The sequence below is a fragment of the Rhinoraja longicauda genome, chromosome 10, assembly GCF_053455715.1.
Source record: "Rhinoraja longicauda isolate Sanriku21f chromosome 10, sRhiLon1.1, whole genome shotgun sequence".
Taxonomy (NCBI): Eukaryota; Metazoa; Chordata; class Chondrichthyes; order Rajiformes; family Arhynchobatidae; genus Rhinoraja; species Rhinoraja longicauda.
This window is the reverse complement of record NC_135962.1, coordinates 26,713,582-26,733,817: the sequence shown is the minus strand read 5'-3', so window position 1 is coordinate 26,733,817 and position 20,236 is coordinate 26,713,582. Positions and strand designations below refer to the sequence as shown.

Genomic DNA, 20,236 nt, shown 5'->3' with positions numbered 1-20,236 from the left:
GAACTGCTTTTGATTTAAAAACGAACCACTATAGAAACCTGGTAATTTTAATAATGCTAACACTGTTGAAATATGAAGAATCTCTTTGGAAGTGGGTTTTTCCTACTTATAGCTGACTATTAAGTATTTTACAAATATAAATAGTAGCCACGAATGGTGTTTGTCCAATTTTAGGTCAGAAGTTGATCGAAAGTTAGTCAGGATTTGCAACATTTGACCTGACAAATTTGAAAACATACACAGGCACCTCACGTTTTACGCATGTTTGATTTATATGTTTTTGAAATATTGCGCTTGTTTAATTAATACCAAAACCTAATTTAAACACTGTATTTTTGAAATAATGCACTCAAATTTATGTGTGTTTAAATGTATTGTTTTGTTTATTATCACGTGTTCTGAGGTACGGTGAAAAGTTGTTTGTTACGTGCTAACCAGTCAGCGGAAAGACTATATATGATTACAATCAATCCGTCCACAGTGTGCAGATACAGGAATCAGGGAATAACGTTTAGTGCAAGATAAAGTCCAGTAAAGTATGATTAAAGATAATACAAGGGTTTCCAATGAGGTAAATGGGAGGTCAGGACCATGCTCCAGCTGGTGCGAGGATGGTTCAGTTGCCTGATAACAACTGAGAAGAAACCCTCTCTGAATCTGGAGGTCACATTTCTGTACCTCTTGCCTGATGGAAGAGGGCAGAACAGAGAATGACCAGGATGAGACTCGTCCTTGATTATTACATGCTGCTTTTCAGGAACGTAACCCCTGCATAAACCGCAAGGTGTCTGTACTTAAGTTAACTGCAAAAGTTAAATATGGTGCCTGGGTAACAACTTTAATCAGCAATGGAGCTGGGCTACATTGCACAATAGCTAACAACATGTTTTATTCACGTCAATCAGAAGAAAAAAAAATCTATTTATCTTTGCAGTTTTCTTGAACAACTTTTCATCGACAAGCTATTTTTAAACTAACATGGGTAGATGACTGTTGCTGCACTTTTGCATAAGATGATAAATATAAAGGAGTACATGTTGTCTTTCTAGTATTGGCACAACAAAAAAAGGCATAGGACCAACATATTCTTCCAAAGCAGCACGCACTGGTCTCCGTGTCTGTGACCTTTTGGCTGACTTCAGTGACTTCAGTGTCAGGTAACAACAGAGAAATTGCACGAAACTTCAGAATTGAAATGGAATAACCTGCTGTAACAATTCAGCAGGGCAGTCAATAATGCCCATCATTATTGGGGCTGTAGATAAGGGGAGTAAGAAGCTTCTCCTCCTAGCCGAGGTGTCTAAAACTAGAGGGCATGGGTTTAATGTGAGCAGCAGTAAGTTCGGAGGGGATCTAGTTTAGTTTAAAGATACAGCATGGAAACAGGCCCTATGGTCCTCCAAGTCCTTGCCGACAATCGATCACCTCTTCACACTTGTTCTTTATTCCACTTTTGCGTCCCTTCCGAAGACGCTAGGTGCAATTTACTGAAGCCAAGTAACCTACAAACTGCACATCTTTGGGATGTGGGAGGAAACCAGAGAAAACCCGCACGGTCACAGGGAGAATGTGCAAATTCCGCACCCAAGATCAGGATCGAACCCGGGTCTGATGATTTAATTAAGGAACTGGCACCTCTTTAATTGGTGGGATGGGAACTTTGTCCAATTGCCAGGCAATTATGCGTTGACTGGGAGCACGTCAAGTGAAACTGCTGCAAAATTGCAAATGATACAAATCTATTGTTTTAAAATTAGTAGACTTTTAGTCGATTTCTGAGATTGGAGATTACTTTCTTTTATGTAATCTCGCAGTTTATCATGGCTGCCAGTTTTGCCTTGGATAGAACAAAATCTTCAACAACCAGGACAAGCAGAGGGGTTAGGATTAATTACTTTAGACTTCAGAGATGCAGTGTGGAAACAGGCCATTTGGCTCACGAGTCCACACTGACCAGTGATCACCCCGTACACTAGCACTATCCTACACACTAGGAATAATTTACAATTTTTATCAAAGCCAATTAACCTACAAGCCTGTACGTCTTTAGAGTGTGGAGGGAAACGGGAGCCCACACAGTCATAGGGAGAACATACAAACTGTACAGACCGCATCCGTTGTCAGGATTGAATCCGATTTTCTGGCGCTGTGTGTTGCCCCAAATGTTGGACTGCTTTGGCTCAGAGTCAGTAAATACTGAATGGGCATCTCCTCTGCTGCAAACATGTGTGGTTCTTTATTTGATTAGGAAGAAAAGCAAGCTGATAATGTTTTATATAATTCTCGAATCTTTGACAGATTTAAACTTCTGGCTCAACAATATCAGTCCATGTTCCCAAGCCTGAAAATCGACATTGAAGGACAGCTAAAAAAATTAAAGGTAAAATGATGAAGGGAATGTTCTAAGTAAACATGTTCATCATTCACTAACATAGCGATAAATGTGAGAGTACATTGATATTGGGTCATTGCATTATGAACTTCTCGTAACAGAGTTTATAACCTTTATTAATCTCCTGTTATAATGATTTGAAATTATTCTTTCCATAAGATTATATGACATCTGTCCACACTAATCCATCATTTTCCTATTCATTTCTATAATATGATGGGGACAAAAATAAGATAAAAGAAGGCATACACCCAGAATTAACAATTGTATAGTTCCAAGTCTAATTGGTGATTTAAGTATGAGTATGCTTTACTATAAATTCTAATTGTGCAGATTGACATTGCATTTTAGGGTACTGGGTACACAATTCTATAGAGCGAGAATTTGTGTGGACAAACCTCTAGCTGTATTTGCATAACTTAAGCAGATGGTACGATGAAGAAAAAGCAGATTTATTGGATAGATTTTTATATTCTACTGTAATGAAGTAGTATTTCATATAAAAAAAGACACAAAGTGCTGGAGTAACTCAGCGGGTCAGGCAGCATCTCTGGACAACAAGGATAAGTGACATCTTCGGTTGGGACTCTTCAGGCTGATTGTGGGGGTGGGGAAGGAGCAGGAACAGAGGAGGATCAGGACAAAGCATGGCAGGTAATGGGTGGACATGGGAGAGGGGTAGATTTGATAGGTGTATGGTTGGAACAAAGGCCAGAGAAAAAGGAGGAGGTGTGAGCAGACGGCTTGAAGTGTTGCAAATTGTGCGAGAATAGAAATAGGTGCGAGTCCAGTTGTGACACAGGGAGGGGGTGGGTGGGGGTAGGGGAGAGAGAAAGGAAGGGTGAGGGGGAGAAAGGGAAACTGGCTAATTTGAGTTTAACTTCTGACTAAATGTACTGATAAGCACAAATATAAGTAGTCCTGTGTTTTACATGAGATGAGAGTATTGAACTACATACAGTGTCATGTGGGTATAACATTGGAGCCAAACGTAATGTGATAAACAAGCAAGTGGAACCTGCTGTCCATTAGAATTGACCTTGTGTATGTAATCGCAGTGACCTTGCGCACAAGGCTTTGAGGCCTGAGCAAATGGGGCAAGGCATAACATTTTCGTTCCTCAAGTAATTAGACTGAAGTCTTGATAAAACAGGCAGATTCGGGACCAAGGAATACCAGTTGAAATAGAAAGCCCCAGATTAAATCAGGTACAGATATAAAATGTGGGGAAAGAAAGGTTAGATTGAAACAGGGAATTAGTGGTAGAGAGAGAATTTAAAAGAGCCCTAAGAAAAGTAGGTATTACAGTCTGAGAAAATGGAACTGCACAATAATCAGTCTAACTTGGCATCATGATTTACACAAACAATTTGGACTGAAGTGCCCATTCCTGTGCTGCAGCGTTCTATGTTCAATTTAAACAGGTGTGCAGAATTTATGAGACTGCAAGTGGGACATAATTGAGAAATAAATATGATTTATTATTCAGACACTCAAACTTTTGCATGAGATCTAAGTGTGAAAACAAATTAGCAAGGTCAGTATATTGCATGTTTTTACTGTCATTCCTAGTCCATTTGCTCTTCATGTTGTCAGCGCTGTTTAAACCTGTTTTTTTTAATATTGTGGATGGCTGGAACTATGCAGTCCAACATTTGAAACCATTCACATTTACCTGTCAGGCACTTTAAATAGAAAGCGAGGTTTTCTTTGGAAATCAAACATACAGCTCAATTATAATTCTGTAATTTAGAAATGAATGGGAAAATATCTGATGGACTACAGATTTAATATTCATTAAAGATTACCTTTCATCAGAGTACCCTGCACTTAAACCTCTGTGTTCTTCAGCGAAAACAACCTGTAATATTCAACTCCTACTTTAGGAATACGCTGAACGTATCAGGCCGATGGTACGAGACGGTGTTTACTTTATGTACGAAGCTATTCATGGTCCAGCTAAAAAGATTCTTGTGGAAGGTGCCAACGCAGCATTACTAGATATCGATTTTGGTAGGTTATCAAAATCACATGTTTCACTTGTTAAATAAGAATGTGCACATTGTATCAAAAAACTACATCTCATCTGTTTAGTTTATGTCACATGTACAGTGAAAAGCGCTTTTGTTGCGTGTTATCCAGTCAACGGAAAGACTATACATTACGATCAAGCCATCAACAGTGTACAGGATAAAGGGAATAGATCTGAACATTCAACAAATTCTCATTAATAGGTGTCAAGAATGTTTGCTATTTGTACCGATAATGGAACAATTAAATTCTTACTTGTAGCAGCATAATAGGCCAATAAACACAATAACTATAGATAACAGAATAAACAATAATCGAATAAATTAATAACCCTTAGTGCAAAAAGAGTCTGAAGTCCTTAGTGCAACAAAAAGCAATCTATAGTCCATAGTTTAGTGTTGTGCAGTATTCAAGGCTCTGATGGTTGTTGGGAAGAAGCTCTTGTTGAACCTGGTGGTCAGATTCGGACTCCTACACCTTCCTCCTGATGGTAGGAGTGAAATAAGTATGTGGCCAGGATGGCGTGGGTCTATGACGTCTAAGAAGAGGAAGGTGACATGCCTCAATGACTACCGGCTGGTGGCACTAACATCCGTAGTGATGAAGTACTTTGAGAGTTGTTTATGATGCATATCAGCAACTACCTTCGCAAGAACCTGAAGGCACGACAATTTGCCTCCTGTCACTGTAGACCAACGGAGGTTGCCCAATCAAAATAATCGCAGCTTAGATTTAAATGCAATAGTTTAATGGCAATTCTCATTCATCGGAGATTTATTTACTTCACATTATTGCATCACCAATGAGTTCAAATTGGTTGATATAGAAAATTATTCCACGCGCTCATTTCACTCCTGCTATCAGGAAGAAGGTATAGGAGCCTGAAAACTCTAATGTCGAGGTTTGGGAGCAGCTTCTTCCCTGCAGCCCTCAAGCTATTGAACATTACAACCTCCAAAGAGGCTCTGAACTATATAGACTTGGGGACATTATTTTTGCACTATTATTGCCTATTTATTTGTCTGTTTGTGTGTGTATATATACTTTTTATTTATTCTGGGTTTTGCAGAGTACTGTTTATATATCCGTTGTGCTAATGCAAGTAGGAATTTCATTGTTCCATTTCGGGACAGATGACAATAAAACACTCTTGACTCTTAAATACATGGTCCCTTTTGTTGCTGTAATATTAAAGCAAGAAAGACAATCCTTGCCCCCGTGTAGCATTGCTGTACCTTCCAGGCTAGCGGCATGTTTTGGGGATGGAGACTGCCAATAGCCAATGGGCACTGCTCAGGGGCAAGAGAATCTGGACCAGATTCTGTGGGAAATGTTTAGTTTAGAGATAGACGGAAACAGGCCCTTCGGCCCATCGGGTCCCCGCTGACCATTAACACTATCCTACACCCACTGTGGACAATTTTTACATTTACCAAGCCAATTAACCTACAAACCTGTGCGTCCTTGGAGTGTGGGGGAGAAACCGAAGATCTCGGAGAAAACCCACGCAGGTCACGGGGAGAATGTACAAACTCCGTACAGACAGCACCCATAGTCATGATCAAACCCGGGTGTCCGTTGCTGCATGCGCTGTAAGTCAGCAACTCTACCGCTGCGCCACCGTGACCGCCTCATGATAGCATAAGAATCACTCGGGCAAATTTAACAGGCGATGTGTTTTGATATGTTGTTTGGATGTGATGGAACATGGAACTTGCTACCTGCAGGCTAATTCTTGGTTAGAATGGTCAGAGCTGCTGCTTAGCTAAACAAAACAAATGTATGGGCAAGATCTGTTCTTCTGCTGTACTGTTCTATGTTTCAAAATTTGAGCAAAATATTTCCAGTCCCTCTTAACAATTCAATTTTAGTTTTGGTTTATTATTGTCACGTACTAAAATACAGTGAAAAGCTTTGTGTGCAATCCAGTCATATTATACCATATGAGTACAATCAGGTTTTGCACAAGTACAACAGGTAGTGCAAAGAGAAAAATAACAGTGAAAATATAGTGTTACAGCATTACAGTGTTACAGAGAAATTAATTCATTCAAAAAGTCCAAAGTCCCCAATGAAGTAGGTTGGCAGATCAGGGCTACTCTTATTGGGAGGACCATTCACTAGTCCAATAACAGTGGAGAAGTTGTTGTTCTGGAATATGATGCTACATGCTCTAAAGTCTTTGTATCTTCTGCCCAATGGAAGAGGGGTGAAGAGGGAAGTGACCAGAATGAGAAAGATCCTTGATTATGTTGGCTGCTTACCTGAGGCAGAGTTGAAGTACAGATGGCATTTTGTACAGCAGAATGAAAGTTACTGAGTAACTCTTAATGAATCGAAGGCAGTTATTTATTTTTTGCCAGCAGTTTGAACGTGATAGCCAATTTCTGGCCGTTCATTTATCTTCACTTTATAATCATGGGTATACGCGAGGATGACAATACTCAGTAATATGAGCCTATTCTTGGTGTGGGATTTCACCACCAGGTGGCATAGTTAGCCAGGAGCCCATCACACAAGTCTGTCAAGAAAGACACAATGTACTGAAGTACTGAAGAACGGATAGGTGATGTTTCGGACCGGGACCCTTCTTCGGGATTCCCCCTAAAGTCTGGAGAAGGGTCCCGACCCGAACCCAATGCTGCCTGACCCATTGAGTTACTCCAGCAATTTGTGTCTTTCTTTATAAACCGGCGGCATATTGCAGTTCCTTGTTTCTACACGAGCCTGCCGGTTTAATTACTCCATCTAGGCTGAAATTGGACCGCATAGCCCCATTTCTTGGGTATTAATTAAGCAGAATTCAATTTTATTTGGAATAGATCAATCATTTCCAGATGAAAATGCACCATTTGCAAAATTGGGAAAGGTACTTTTTTTTGTCTGATCCTAATTTTTACCAAAGTCAGCCCAAAGCTGATACATTTCACATGATATTCATTTCTGCCCATGCTGGTGTAAATTGTAACATAAAGCTCCACACTAAGTCCACTGTGGAATAACCCCCATAAAACTGGGTGCACATTAATTGCCTTCCTATTTGCTTGTCTACTGCACATTAGTTTTCAATTGAGTCCAAACCAGTCATGTTTTTGAAGTAATTCAATCTTTCAGATGGTTTTCTGTGGAGGTTTTTCTATTAATCAAGAAGGGGAGAAAACCACCCATTCTTGATAAAGGTTCGTGAAAATATTGCTTGTAACCTTTATTAGAACACTTGTTACCCAAAAAATGTTATTACTTTGAAGACTTGTATCCTGTCCACCTTCTACGTGCCTACTTGTAATCAATAGTTAAATGTGTTTTCATTAACATACTCATTAAAGTGAATCATGCAATTGTGAGTTTAGTTTAGAGATACAGTGTGGAAACTGGCCCTTCGGCCCACCGAGTATACGCCAACCAGCAATCCCTGCACACCAACACTATCCTACACACGCTAAGGACAATTTACAATTTTACCAAGCCAATTTTTGTCTTTGGACTGTGGGAGGAAACCAGGGCACACAGAGAAAACCCATGCAGGTTACGGGGAGAATGTACAAACTTCGTACAGACAGATACATAGTCAGGATCGAACCCAAGTCTCTGACGCTGTAAGGCAGCAACTCTACTGCTGTGCCACTGTGCTGCACCTTGATCAAAAGAAAAATTATTACGTTATGACTAGATAATATTTATTTTGTTCCTTAACAATTTTATAATCAAGATCTAGGAAAAAATTGTCAAGCTGTGTTTGAAGATATTTCCAGCAACTGCATTTTGCTTTGCTTTTCTAATAAAGGAACGTATCCGTTTGTGACATCCTCCAATTGCACTGCTGGAGGTGTTTGTACAGGACTGGGAATCCCTCCATCATACATTGGAGCTGTGTATGGGGTCTTCAAAGCCTACACCACTAGAGTTGGGATTGGAGCATTCCCAACTGAACAAATAAACGTAAGTTTGCATTGTTCACCCTAATAGGTTCGAAAAATAATATCTGAAGCGCATTGAAAATTGTAAAGACAGTAGTCAGGATCAAACCTGGGTCTCTGGTGCTGTAAGGCAGCAAATCTGCCACTGTGTTGCCCTTATCTGTGATTGTGTCAAGAATGGCGAGTTGAACATAACATTTGTGCTTATTTAGTTACTGCTTCACATGAATTCTGGAGGTGCAATGAATCCAACTCTACCAAAGGTGTAAATAAGATAGTGAAAGGAGTTCAGAATCCACAGCATCAGTAGTAAAGTCCTCTAAAAAAGTCATTGCTCTAATTGCCTGGACTTAGTTATGATCCTCAATCTGTTGTTGAATACAAGGCAAACATCATGCTGCGACAATTGGATAATCCAGAATTTAAATATATTTATGTACAAATTAAACAAATATAACTTATTTATATGCGCATTATTTCTAAATAAAGTTGGGTTACAAATGTGAATATTTTATGCTTATGTTTCAGGAAATCGGTGAAATGCTACAATCACGAGGCAATGAAGTGGGTGTAACGACAGGAAGGAAGAGGCGTTGTGGCTGGTTAGATCTAGTCATGCTGAAATATGCTAATATGATCAATGGATTCACTGCGTAAGTACATTGGTACAGATTGCATTTAATGTACTGCTTTATCAGTGGAGGAAGTTCCTACATTTACTCAGCACCACTTGCATCTCCAAACATTCCAAGAGATTTCATAGCCAAATAACTCTTATCCCATTTTGTTTTGGAGATGCAGCATGGAACACGCCCGACAGCCCACCGAGTCCACACCAACCAACGATCACCCGTTCAGTATTTCTATGTTATCTCACTTTTGCATCCACTCCCTACACGCTAGGGATAATTTACAGAGGCCAATTAACCTACAAACCCGCACAATTCCGGAATGTGGGAGGAAACCGGGGCACCCGGAAGAAACCCACGCAGTCACAAGGAAAACGTACAAACCCAACACATCGACAGCGCCTGTAGTCAGGATCAAACCCAGTTCTTGGGCGCTGTGCGGCAGCAGCTCCATCAGCTGCGCCAATGTGCTGCCCTTTATGTGAAACTATTTCTCCAAATGTGTGACTGGAATTCTAAAGTTACAACAAAAGTGTTCAAAAGTGGCTCATACAATTTAAAAAGATATATATATATAAATTTTAAAGAACCTTTGTGACAAACCAAGACACAGTGATTCAATGATATTAAAGATCAGAGATAAACACAATGCTGGAGTAACAGTGGGAGAGGCACCATCTCTGGAGAGAGGGAATGGGTGATGTTTTGGGCCAAGACCCTTCAGACTGAGAGTCAGGAGGGAGGGAAACTGAAAATATGGACGGGTTAGGTGTGAAAACAACAAATCAAAGCAGACAATGAAGGAAATGTAGAATAGTTCATTGTTAACTGTGGGGCAGGAGACAATGAGGCATACAATCAGTAAAATTAATCAGGAGGATAATGAAACTAGTCGGAGAACTAGGGTGGGGGAGGGACGGAGAGAGAGGGAAAGCAAGGGTTACTTGAAGTTAGAGAAATCAATATTCATACTGCTGGGTTGTAAGCTGCCAAGCATGCTGTTCCTCCAATTTGCGTTGGGCCTCACTCTGACAGTAGAAGAGGGCCAGGACAGAAAGGTCATCACAGGAATGGGGGGGGGGGTTAAAGTGTTTGGCAACTAGGAGATCGCGTAGGCCTAGAGGTTGTGGGATTGTATACACTAATAAAATTGAATGAGAAGTTCAAATTGTAATGACATCATTTCTAAATCCATAGCTTGGCACTAATGAAGCTGGATATTCTGGAGACCTTTGATGAGATTAAAATCGGTTTAGCATACAAACTGAATGGAAAGAGAATTCCGTATTTTCCAGGTACTGTATGAAAGCAAATGTTTTGGGTTAATGATTAATAACCTTCAGTCATTCTCCAGCCCAGTGTTCCTAAAATGGCGTAATGGCACCAAAATCTGGCAACTATTGCATACTCAGTGGGCTGTTTCCATGCATGGGGTACTTCAAAGGTTTCAAAGGTCTTTTATTGTCACATGTACCAATTAAAGTACAGTGATATGCGAATTACCATAAAGCCATACAAAAAAAAACAACGACACACAACTACATAAAAGTTAACATAAACATCCATCACAGAGGATTCCTCACTGTGATGGAAGGCAAAAAAGTCCAATCCTCTTCCTCTTTATTCTCCCTCGGTCGGGCAGTCGAAACTCCTGCGGCTTGGAGTTCCTGAAGTCGGTCTCTGACCAGAGACCGCGAGCTCCGTGATGTTAATTCCGCAACCACCCATGGTTGGGCTCCGAGGTCGATCACGGGCTCCACGATGTTAGTCCCAGGCTCCCGTAGGTGGAGCTCTCAAAAGTCGGCAAAGGCCGGCAACTCCTCGATGTTAGGCCGTAGTGCAGACGGAGAATCGGTACGGGAAAAAATCGCATCTCCGTCGTGGTAAAAGATTAGAAAAAGTTTTTAAGTATGGCAAAAATCTCACTGATCCATATGCAAAAAATGTATATCACTGTACATTGGTACATGTGACAATAAAAGAACCGTTAAACCTTCAAAGCAGCAAAAAAATGCATTTTCACTAAGAAAATATGCATAGCTTAAAATATCCATAGCCTCTTGATGTGGAATTGCTGAGATCAAGCATTTTCACAATAACGAATTGCCTTCAAAGCAATAATGGTTATCAAAATATAAATCTCAGAAACTGTTCTATTCAGAACATATGCTTGTTTTCTATCAAGACCTATCAAATATGCACACATTATTTTAATTACGTGCGTAGCAACAGTTGCTTAAATTATTTAGTAGTGTATTTCATCATAGTATCTCTGTTTCTGTAACATCTCATGAAAGGGGTTTGTTTTGTCCAGCAAACCTGCTTAAAGTGGATACGGCATCTTCAGTACCCTCTATGTTATCTCAGAGTTAAGACCATTTTTGGGTTCATATTACCGGTGGATATAATCAATGAATTTGGCATTATCCATGCTAGTTATTGCCAGTTCATCTACGGAGGGTGTGAATGTAGGTATACTGTCACCTTTTTAAAGAAGAGCATTTTATCTATGCTTGAGACAAAAAAAAAAAGAAAATACAAGTCTAAATTCTAGATGTTAGAATGACTGCAGATGCTGGAATCTGGAGCAATCTGGACTTGCACCTAATTCTCACCTTTTGCCTACATTTCTTCCTCTAGCTTCATAATTTGCAACTCATCAATCTTTTTGTCTCACGTCTTTTCATAAAAGATAAAGTGATGGGTTTCCACTTGTTTCTACTTCTGCTTTTTCACCTCTATTCCAACCACCTAACTGTCAAAAAACCCTTGTCTGTATTCATCGATCACCTAAGATAGACTAAATGCTGGAGTAACTCAGCGGGACTGGCAGCATTTCTGGATAGAAGGAATGGGTGATGTTTTGGGTGAAGACCCTTCAGACCACCTCCATCTATCACCTGCCATGCTTTGACCTGCCCACCTCATATACAGCTTTCTTCCCCATCCCCATGTGCAATGTCTGAAGGGACTCGACCCGAAACATCGCCTATCCAAATTCTCCAGAGATGCTGCCTGACCTGCTAGGTTATACCAGCACTTTGTCATTTTTTATAAACCAGCATCTGCAGTTTCTACATTCAACTATTTTCCTTGTTGCTCAAGGTGTTGATCGATGCAGAAACCTGCCCAGAAGTATGCTAGTTATTCCTCTTCTCAATGACCTGTATCCTCGCACTCTCTGTAGTATACTTGCTGCTGGTGTGAGGTGTCATTTACATGTTTCCAGCTGCCCTGCTGACTGGCCCGGTTACTCTTTATTTTTCTGGACCCAGTAAGAAGTGGAGGACCCAGCACGTTGATAATTCACTCAATAACTCTTCACTGCCACTCGGTGTTAATCTTTCAAGCATCAGCTTTGAATTCCTTGGGTCTGCATTGGGAGATTCACCAGGGATCCAAGGAGAGATAGCTGATTAGATAGAAAGTTGGCAACATGGAAGCAGAAGATGATGGTGGAAAGTTGCTCTTCTGATCTGGTTTGACCCCTTGCTGCATGTCATCTGCATCAATAATTTGGACGAGAAGGCATGATTAGCACATCCGCAGATGTTATTGAAGTGGGTGATAGTGAAAATGGTTGTCAAAAATTGCAGCAAGATCTTGATCAGGTGGGCTGAGAAATGGTTGATGAATGTAATACAGAGAAGTATGAGTTGTTGCATTTTGGGTAGTTCAACAAGGGCAGGACCTAAACAGTGAATGGCAAGGCTATGGGGAGTGTTGTAGACCAGAGAGATCTACAGTATGCAGGTAGATAGTTCCTTGAAAGTGACATTAGGGTGGTCAAGAAGGTTTTCAGCACATTGGTCTTCACCGGTCAGAGAATTGAGTTTAGAAGTTAGGAGGTCATGTCACAGTTGTAAAAGATGTTGGTGAGACCACATTTAGAGTATTGTGTTCAGTTTTGGTCACCATGTTTTCGGAGGTTGTCAAGCTGGAAAGGGTGCAGAGAAGATTTACGAGGATGTTGCCAGGACCAGAGGGCCTGAGCTATAGGAGAGGTTGAGCAGACTAGGACTTTTATTTCCTTGGAGTTCAGGAGGATTAGGGGTAATCTTGTAGAGGTGTACAAGACCTTGAGAGGAATCGATAGGGTAAATACACAGACCTATGCTCTCCAGAATAGGGGAATCAGGAACAAGAGGACATAGGTTTAAGGTGAGGGGGTAAATTATGTTACACAGAGGGTGGTGGGTATATTCAACGAGCTGCAGAGGAAGTAGTTGAGGCAGGTACTATCACAGCGTTTAAGTGACATTGGGTTGTAGGAAGGAACTGCAGATGCTGGTTTAAACCAAAGATGGATACAAAAAGCTGGAGTAAGTCAGCGGGTCAGACAGCATTTCTGGAGACAAGGAATAGGTGACATTTCGGGTCAAGACCCTTCTTCCGACTGAGAGTCAGGGTCTGAAGAAGGGTCTCAACCCAAAACGTCACCTATTTTTCTCCAGAAATGCTGCCTGACCCTCTGAGTTACTCCAGCTTTTTGTGTCTATCTAAGTGACATTTGGACAGGTACACGGAGAGGATAAGTTGAGAGGGCAATGGGCCAAATGCAGGCAGGTGGGAATAGTGAAAATGGGACATGTTTGTCCTCGGGGGTAAGTTGGGTCTAAGGGCCTGTTTCCATACTGTATGATTCTATGACACTGGTGTATGTTAATAATGGCTGTAGCTTATCGCAAGAATAATGTTTAGAGACGTTCATCTGTGAGAGGGTCTGCCTGTCAAGGATAGGCCTCGTCAGCCACAACAGGAAATGCAACCACAGATTAAACATTCCCCTCACCAAACAGGCCAACGTCAAAGCCACACCATCTCTCGCAGATATGCTAACAAACTATCACACAAAAAAAAACATGTTTTAGTCAAGCAGCAAAGACTGCAGACAAAGGTTTTCCAAGCCCAGTTTGAAAAAGACTGATGGCTACACAGCACCACTTGTTCAATGCCTGCTTGGTAATCTGAGAACATTGTTACCTACTGTGAAGGAGTTTATTTTCAAATTGTGAGAAGCCATTTCACGATTAATCGAATCAGTTGAATCAGAGGTGAAGCATATGGTTGCTTACATGCACAGCGTTAGAATGGCCATCCGTTATAGAGCCTGCGGTGTTGACTCCGACAGGTTTGATAGATGTTCAGACAGCTGTGTTTGAGGCTCTGGTTACCTCCAGCTCTGGGCTAAATATGAATAAAAGCATGGATAGCGTGCCAGATTCAGTGTTGCCGGAGTGCTGAGACATAATCCCAAGTGAGAGGCGATGGCACCATTGGAGGTGCATGCTGTTCCCTCTCAGGCCGACAGCACACCTGCTCCCCACCAGCTGACCAGCTCGTGCCCATGTTGGTGTGAGGAGGACAGCTGGGCCGGGCTGGCTTCTGCCACAACCCCGCAGTCTGCGGCTGCACTCTTCTAAGCCACGATCTTGTGGTTGCCCATGGCCATCTCCAGCACTTTCCGTGAATGAACTGCAGCTGTCCTGCTGTGCTGCAGCTGTTCAGAGAGTGTCAATATGAGCAAAGGTTTAACACACAAGTTATCGGTTGCGACCACACTTTAAAACTGCTGCATTTGTTGTGGAGCACTTTGGAATACTCAGAATCTATGAAAGATGTTATCAAAATGAGAAAGTAGAAAGAAGGAACTACAGTTGCTCGTTTACACAAAAGGACGCTAAGTGCTAGAATAAGTCAGCGGGTCAGGCTGCGTGTCAGGAGAGCATAGAGTCTGAAGAAGGGTCACCTCTCCGAGAGACGTCGCTTATCCATATTCTCCAGAGGTACCGCCTGACCCACTTAGTTACTCCAGCACATTGTCTTTTTTATCAAAAGGAGAATCTGTTTTTTCTTCTACTGTTTTAATACACTATTTTCAGTGCTCACACTGCTTTTTCTTCTGCATTTTAGAGACCAGGTGGGAAATGTTTTCTTATTGAAGACCAGTATTCAATCGACAAGTCTGACCTTAAGCATCTTGTTTCTCATTCCCACTCTGTCTCTATTCCAACAGGAGAGTGACAAATAGAACCAGCTCTCAACGATCACCTTTACATAACCTCTGGACCAGTAATTTCAGATAATATTGACTGCTCCCCATTTTTGTTGAACAGCAGCTGCTGGTAATGGTTCCCTTGTTGCCATTCTTCAGATTCAGCTTCTCTTTCTTCACTTGCCCATTTTAATCATCTTCATTTCAAGTCAACGTTAGACACAGGAGTAAAATAGGCCATTCTGCTCATTGAGTGTGCTCCGCCATTCCATCATGGCTGATCTATCTTTCCCTCTCAACCCCATTCTCCTGCCTTCTCCCCGTACCCTTTAACACCCTTACTAATGAAGAACCTAATAATCTCCTCTTTAAAAATACCCAATAACTTGGCCTCCAAGTCCAGTTTATTGTCATATGCACGTAAGGAGAGGTACGGGTATGATGAAAATCTTGCTTGCAGCATCATCACAGGCACATAGACTGCAGAAATTTACACATTCTGTAAGACAGTTTTTAAAAAAAAGACAATACATTAAAAAACAAATCCATGATAGTGCAAGAGGTCTATAGTTTTCCATTATCAATGTAAAATTGAGGTTGTGCAGGATGGTTCAAAAACCTGATAGTTGTATGAAAATAGCTGTTCCTGAACCTGGTGATGTGGGACCTCGGGCTTCTCTGTCTATGTGCTTTCCGATGATAGCATTGAGAAAAGGGCATGGCCCAGGTGGTGGGGATCTTTGATAGTTGCCACTGTTTTGAGGCAGCACCTTGGGTAGATGCTTTCGGTGGAGGGGAGGTTTGTGCATATGATAGACCGGGCTGAGTCCACCACTCTGCAGCCTCCTGTATGACAATTTGAATGAACAGGGATACATGTACAGAAGCCAATTAACCTACAGACCTGCATGTTATTGTGATGTGGGAGAAAACCGGAGCACCCGGAGGAAATCCATGTGGTCCCAGGGAGGATGTGCAAACTCCACATAGGCAGCACCCAGGGTCAGGATCAAATCCGGGTCTCTGGCGCTGTGAAGCAGCTCTCTACTAGCTGCGCCACTGCTCTGCCCTCAGCATAACTGCTAATTCTTTGGGGATCACTGTCTAAGAAGGTAGAATGAAAAGTGTGCGTATAAATCACCTTTTAAAAGTGAACATTATAAGTCTCGACCCGAAAAGTCACCCATTCCTTCTCTCGAGAGTGTCTATCTTCGGTTTAAACCAGCATCTGCAGTTCTCTCTTACACATTATTAGTTGCTATCTTGGACTTTTTGTCATCCAAGGTTACCCCTGTAATTGCACCTGTTTACTTCTGTCAAGTTTCAGACTGTACAGTTTCTGTTCGAGTCATTTGCCAAGATGTTATTGCACTAAATGTGCTCTCTCCAAAATCCAACATCCAATGGAAACAGAAGAATGAATTTCAGAGATGGACTACATACAATGACACTGCCATGTTACACAATTAATGGGAATAGTAGGCAATGAACTTCTTGGAAAAACATTTAGGTTTTTCTACTTTATGCTCTGAGATCTTACTTGGATCGGGGGCGCTACAAGACTTCCAACACGTTGACTGGACTTTGGACTTTGGTCTGTTTTTTTCCCTTTTTTTTAAATGGTGCCAAAAGTGTGGCAACAGTGCATTTGTAGTTGTGCAAAAGAATTTCATTGTGCTGCGCATACATGACAATAAAGAACCATTGAAAGAATAATATATTAGAGTGTTATTCTTCTTTACTCGTGATGTATCTATTCTTTCAGCAAACCAGGAGATTCTGAATCAGGTGGAGGTTGAATATGAAACACTTCCGGGCTGGAAGAGCAGCATCACCGCTGCACGAACATGGGACGATCTTCCTCCAAAGGCTCAAAACTACATCAGATTCATTGAAAACCGCGTGGCAGTCCCAAGTGAGTGTTCTGAAAAAGCACTGCTACTAACATTGCATAGCAATTAAATGGCATCTTCACGTTTAATGATAGAGTGGATGGTGGATCTGGTTCCAGGGACGAGGAGGGGCAGGTATTAATGGGAGAAATGATGAAAGAAACATAAGGATTCTTTAATAATGGGAAAGACAAGTAGCAATCTAAAGTGGAACTTAACTGCTAAATTAGATAAGGTGAGAAAGAATTTTAGAGATGGAGTTAGAACACTGAAACAGGCCCATTGTAAAGCAGCAACTCTACCGCTGCGCCATTGTGCCGTTCTATTTTTCTTTTTATTAAATAAAATGTTCCTTACAAACAAGATTGTGTCCTGCACATGTATTAAATGGATCTGACACCTTTAAACTACCAGTACTATTGTCCATAAACAGTGTACGTCTTATATCATATATATATCATATCATATACAGCCGGAAACAGGCCTTTTCGGCCCTCCAAGTCCGTGCCGCCCAGCGATCCCCGTACATTAACACTATCCTACACCCACTAGGGACAATTTTTTTTTTTACATTTACCCAGCCAATTAACCTACATACCTGTACGTCTTTGGAGACGTATGTTACCATAGTTCCAGGAAATACAATAAACCACTGAAACATTTTGAACAAAACAAAGTCCAGAATCCAATCCACATTGGGGAAAATCTGCCCACTGCATCATGACCATTGTAATGACTGGAAGTTCATGGTGAAAGCTAGACAGTAGTGTTTCCCAGTAGTGGAATAAAGGGTGACCTTTAAAGAACAAATGTTTTAGGTAAAGGCCTTGTGTTCCCACAAACTGGGGAATGGAGATGATGGAACCAAAGATAGAGCTACCTGATTGACAAAGAAGATAGAGAAGATGATCTTAATGATGAACTTCTTAACTGCTAAATTAGATAAGGTGAGAAAGAATTTTAGAGATCGAGATACAGCTCAATAAAAGGAAATGTATGACAATTGTCAATTGAGAAAATCCAAGTGAGAGCCAGGCTTAATGTCGTAAACTGCGACTAGAAATGAAAATCAAAAAAGGATAGACAAAAGAGGGAATGAAAAGAAAATGAGACTTAGAAGTGGGTGGCACGAGGAGGGGATAGGAAACACTAGGAATAAACTAGATGAACTATGCATTTAGGCAGAGGAGCAGCTGGAAAGCTAAATGAGAATATGTTTCATCTTCATGGAGGAGGACAATGCTTCCAGAATTCCAACAGAAAGGCAATAGTGGAGATAAAAGATAAGGCAAAAATCGATAAGAAGGAGGAGGTGCCAGAAAGGCAGGCTGTGTTTGATTTCCTTTTGCAGTAGATGTTGATTTTCGAGAAGGCAATGAATAAAAGTGCAACACTCCCAGGAACCATTAACAGCATGGATAGGAAAGTGGCTTAAGGGGGACAGCAGATAATAGTGATAAGTGGGACTAGTGTAGCACGAACATGTTGGCCGGTGTGGGCGTTGGGCCGAAGGGCCTGTTTCAATGCTGTATCACTCTATGACTCTATGACACTATGACGATAATAGGCAATGGGAAAGAATGAAAGAATGGGTCTGACAGTAAGGAGCCAGAACAGTCGTAAAGAATCAAAGACCTATGCCATTAATTATTCTACGATTCTAGAATATCTGATTTCACTGTATCATTATAAATATTTACCAAAATGTCTTTAATTATAAGACAAGTCTTTTAATTAATAGGCAAGGTTCAATCCCCCCATTTTATTATATTCCAAATGAAATTTCTCTACTTTCTTTCAGTTAAATGGATTGGAGTTGGAAAATCAAGGGAGTTTATGATCAAACTTTTCTAAGAAAATAACAGGACAAGACTGGATAATTTGAACAAACAACCATTTTCTTTAAGGGTATATTTTATTTGAGACTGCTTTCCTATCTCAATTCAAAACTGATTGTTTTATAGTTGAACTGTTCCCGATATAGTGTAAAGTATAATTATTTCACAAAATCAGTTGTGTATATAAACAGTAATGTATTTTTAACTGAAGGAAGAGATACTTGAAATACCTTTCTTACTGTTCATGTTCATATTGAAACAAAGTATGGCATCAAACCCGATTGCAATTTCCTTTAAATGTTGAATGAAAGACATGTAATACTCATGATCAATTACACCTGGAGTAATATCATTAAAACCACTCCATAATATATGCCTTTAATAGTTTCTAATTAAATCATACATTTGCATCTACATTTTAATTTAATGAACTAACATGGTATAAAAATGCATGATTTGCAGTGTTGTGTTGTTTGCAATGATTTGTACAGAAAATCAGTCGGCTCACTCGCGTGACAAATTCTACACCACAGCTTCTTAGTTTTTAAAAAATATGCCAATAGAATGGTTTTTTTTAAGTATACCATAATGAAAGAAATGTTTAAATATATTTAATGATACCTTCAAAATTACTTGGCAATAGGTGAACAATATTCAATTCAAAATGTAAAATATTTGCTGAAAAATTGCAGTCTATAGACTGAAGTTGATTTATTTATTAAACACAAACTAGACAAACACCTTATTTGATATTTGTCTTTACCAAAATACCTTCGAGCTGGTGATCTTTTTGAAAATCAGAAATGGTGCTCCTATTTCCAAGTGCCCTGTAAGATATATTAAATAACATAAGTAATGCATGACTTGAGATTATGTAACCACTCAAATGAATCAAGTTTCACTCGTCTGTTAGTTCTAACTTACATCAGGGTTAATGTTGAATGATGAATCATATTCTGTCTTCCATCGATAGGTATCAGGTTCCCCATATACATCTTTTGGGATTCTTTTTGGTGTCACACTTGATAGTTGTAAATTACTGTAAGGACTGACTTCACAATTTAATTCTTCAATTCTTCTTGCATAATCTGCACTGTTTTGTTTATTAAACAATCAGTTGTTAATGAACACATCTTGTCCTTGTAATTGTTCATTTAAAAATATTATTACATTGGTTTGCTGAATAATTAATATACCTGATAATTATTTCAAACCTTCAGGATTTAATCATTTTAAACCTGCATGTTATACCAAACAGAGCCATCCAGCTTTGAATACATGTATTGAAGGAACTGAAGGAACAACTGAAGAAGGGTCTTGACCCAAAACATCACCCATTCCTTCTCTCCAGAGATGCTGCTTGTCCCACTGAGTTACTCCAGCATTTTGTGTCTATCTGCAAGCTTTGAATACAAGTCACATGGTATGATTTTTTATCTCCTCCAAATGAAAACAACCATAGTATATTTTTAGACCCATCTGGTAGTTTCAGTGGTAACTAGACCAAGTGGACCCGTTGGGTCCATTCCACGTAGAGGGGGA

General features: G+C 40.4%; 1 protein-coding gene across 1 annotated transcript in view; it reads left to right on the top strand.

Annotated features, from left to right (window-relative positions):
- Positions 1–19,782, top strand: part of adss1 (adenylosuccinate synthase 1) — a 37,138-nt gene extending 17,356 nt beyond the window's left edge. The window contains exons 6-13 of the mRNA XM_078406474.1: positions 1,050–1,157; positions 2,299–2,380; positions 4,279–4,405; positions 8,208–8,362; positions 8,869–8,993; positions 10,167–10,264; positions 16,730–16,879; positions 18,658–19,782. Coding sequence (XP_078262600.1) covers positions 1,050–1,157; positions 2,299–2,380; positions 4,279–4,405; positions 8,208–8,362; positions 8,869–8,993; positions 10,167–10,264; positions 16,730–16,879; positions 18,658–18,710 — 898 coding nt within the window. The 3' untranslated portion in view covers positions 18,711–19,782. The remainder of the gene's footprint in view (positions 1–1,049; positions 1,158–2,298; positions 2,381–4,278; positions 4,406–8,207; positions 8,363–8,868; positions 8,994–10,166; positions 10,265–16,729; positions 16,880–18,657) is intronic.
- The last annotated feature ends 454 nt before the right edge of the window (positions 19,783–20,236 follow it).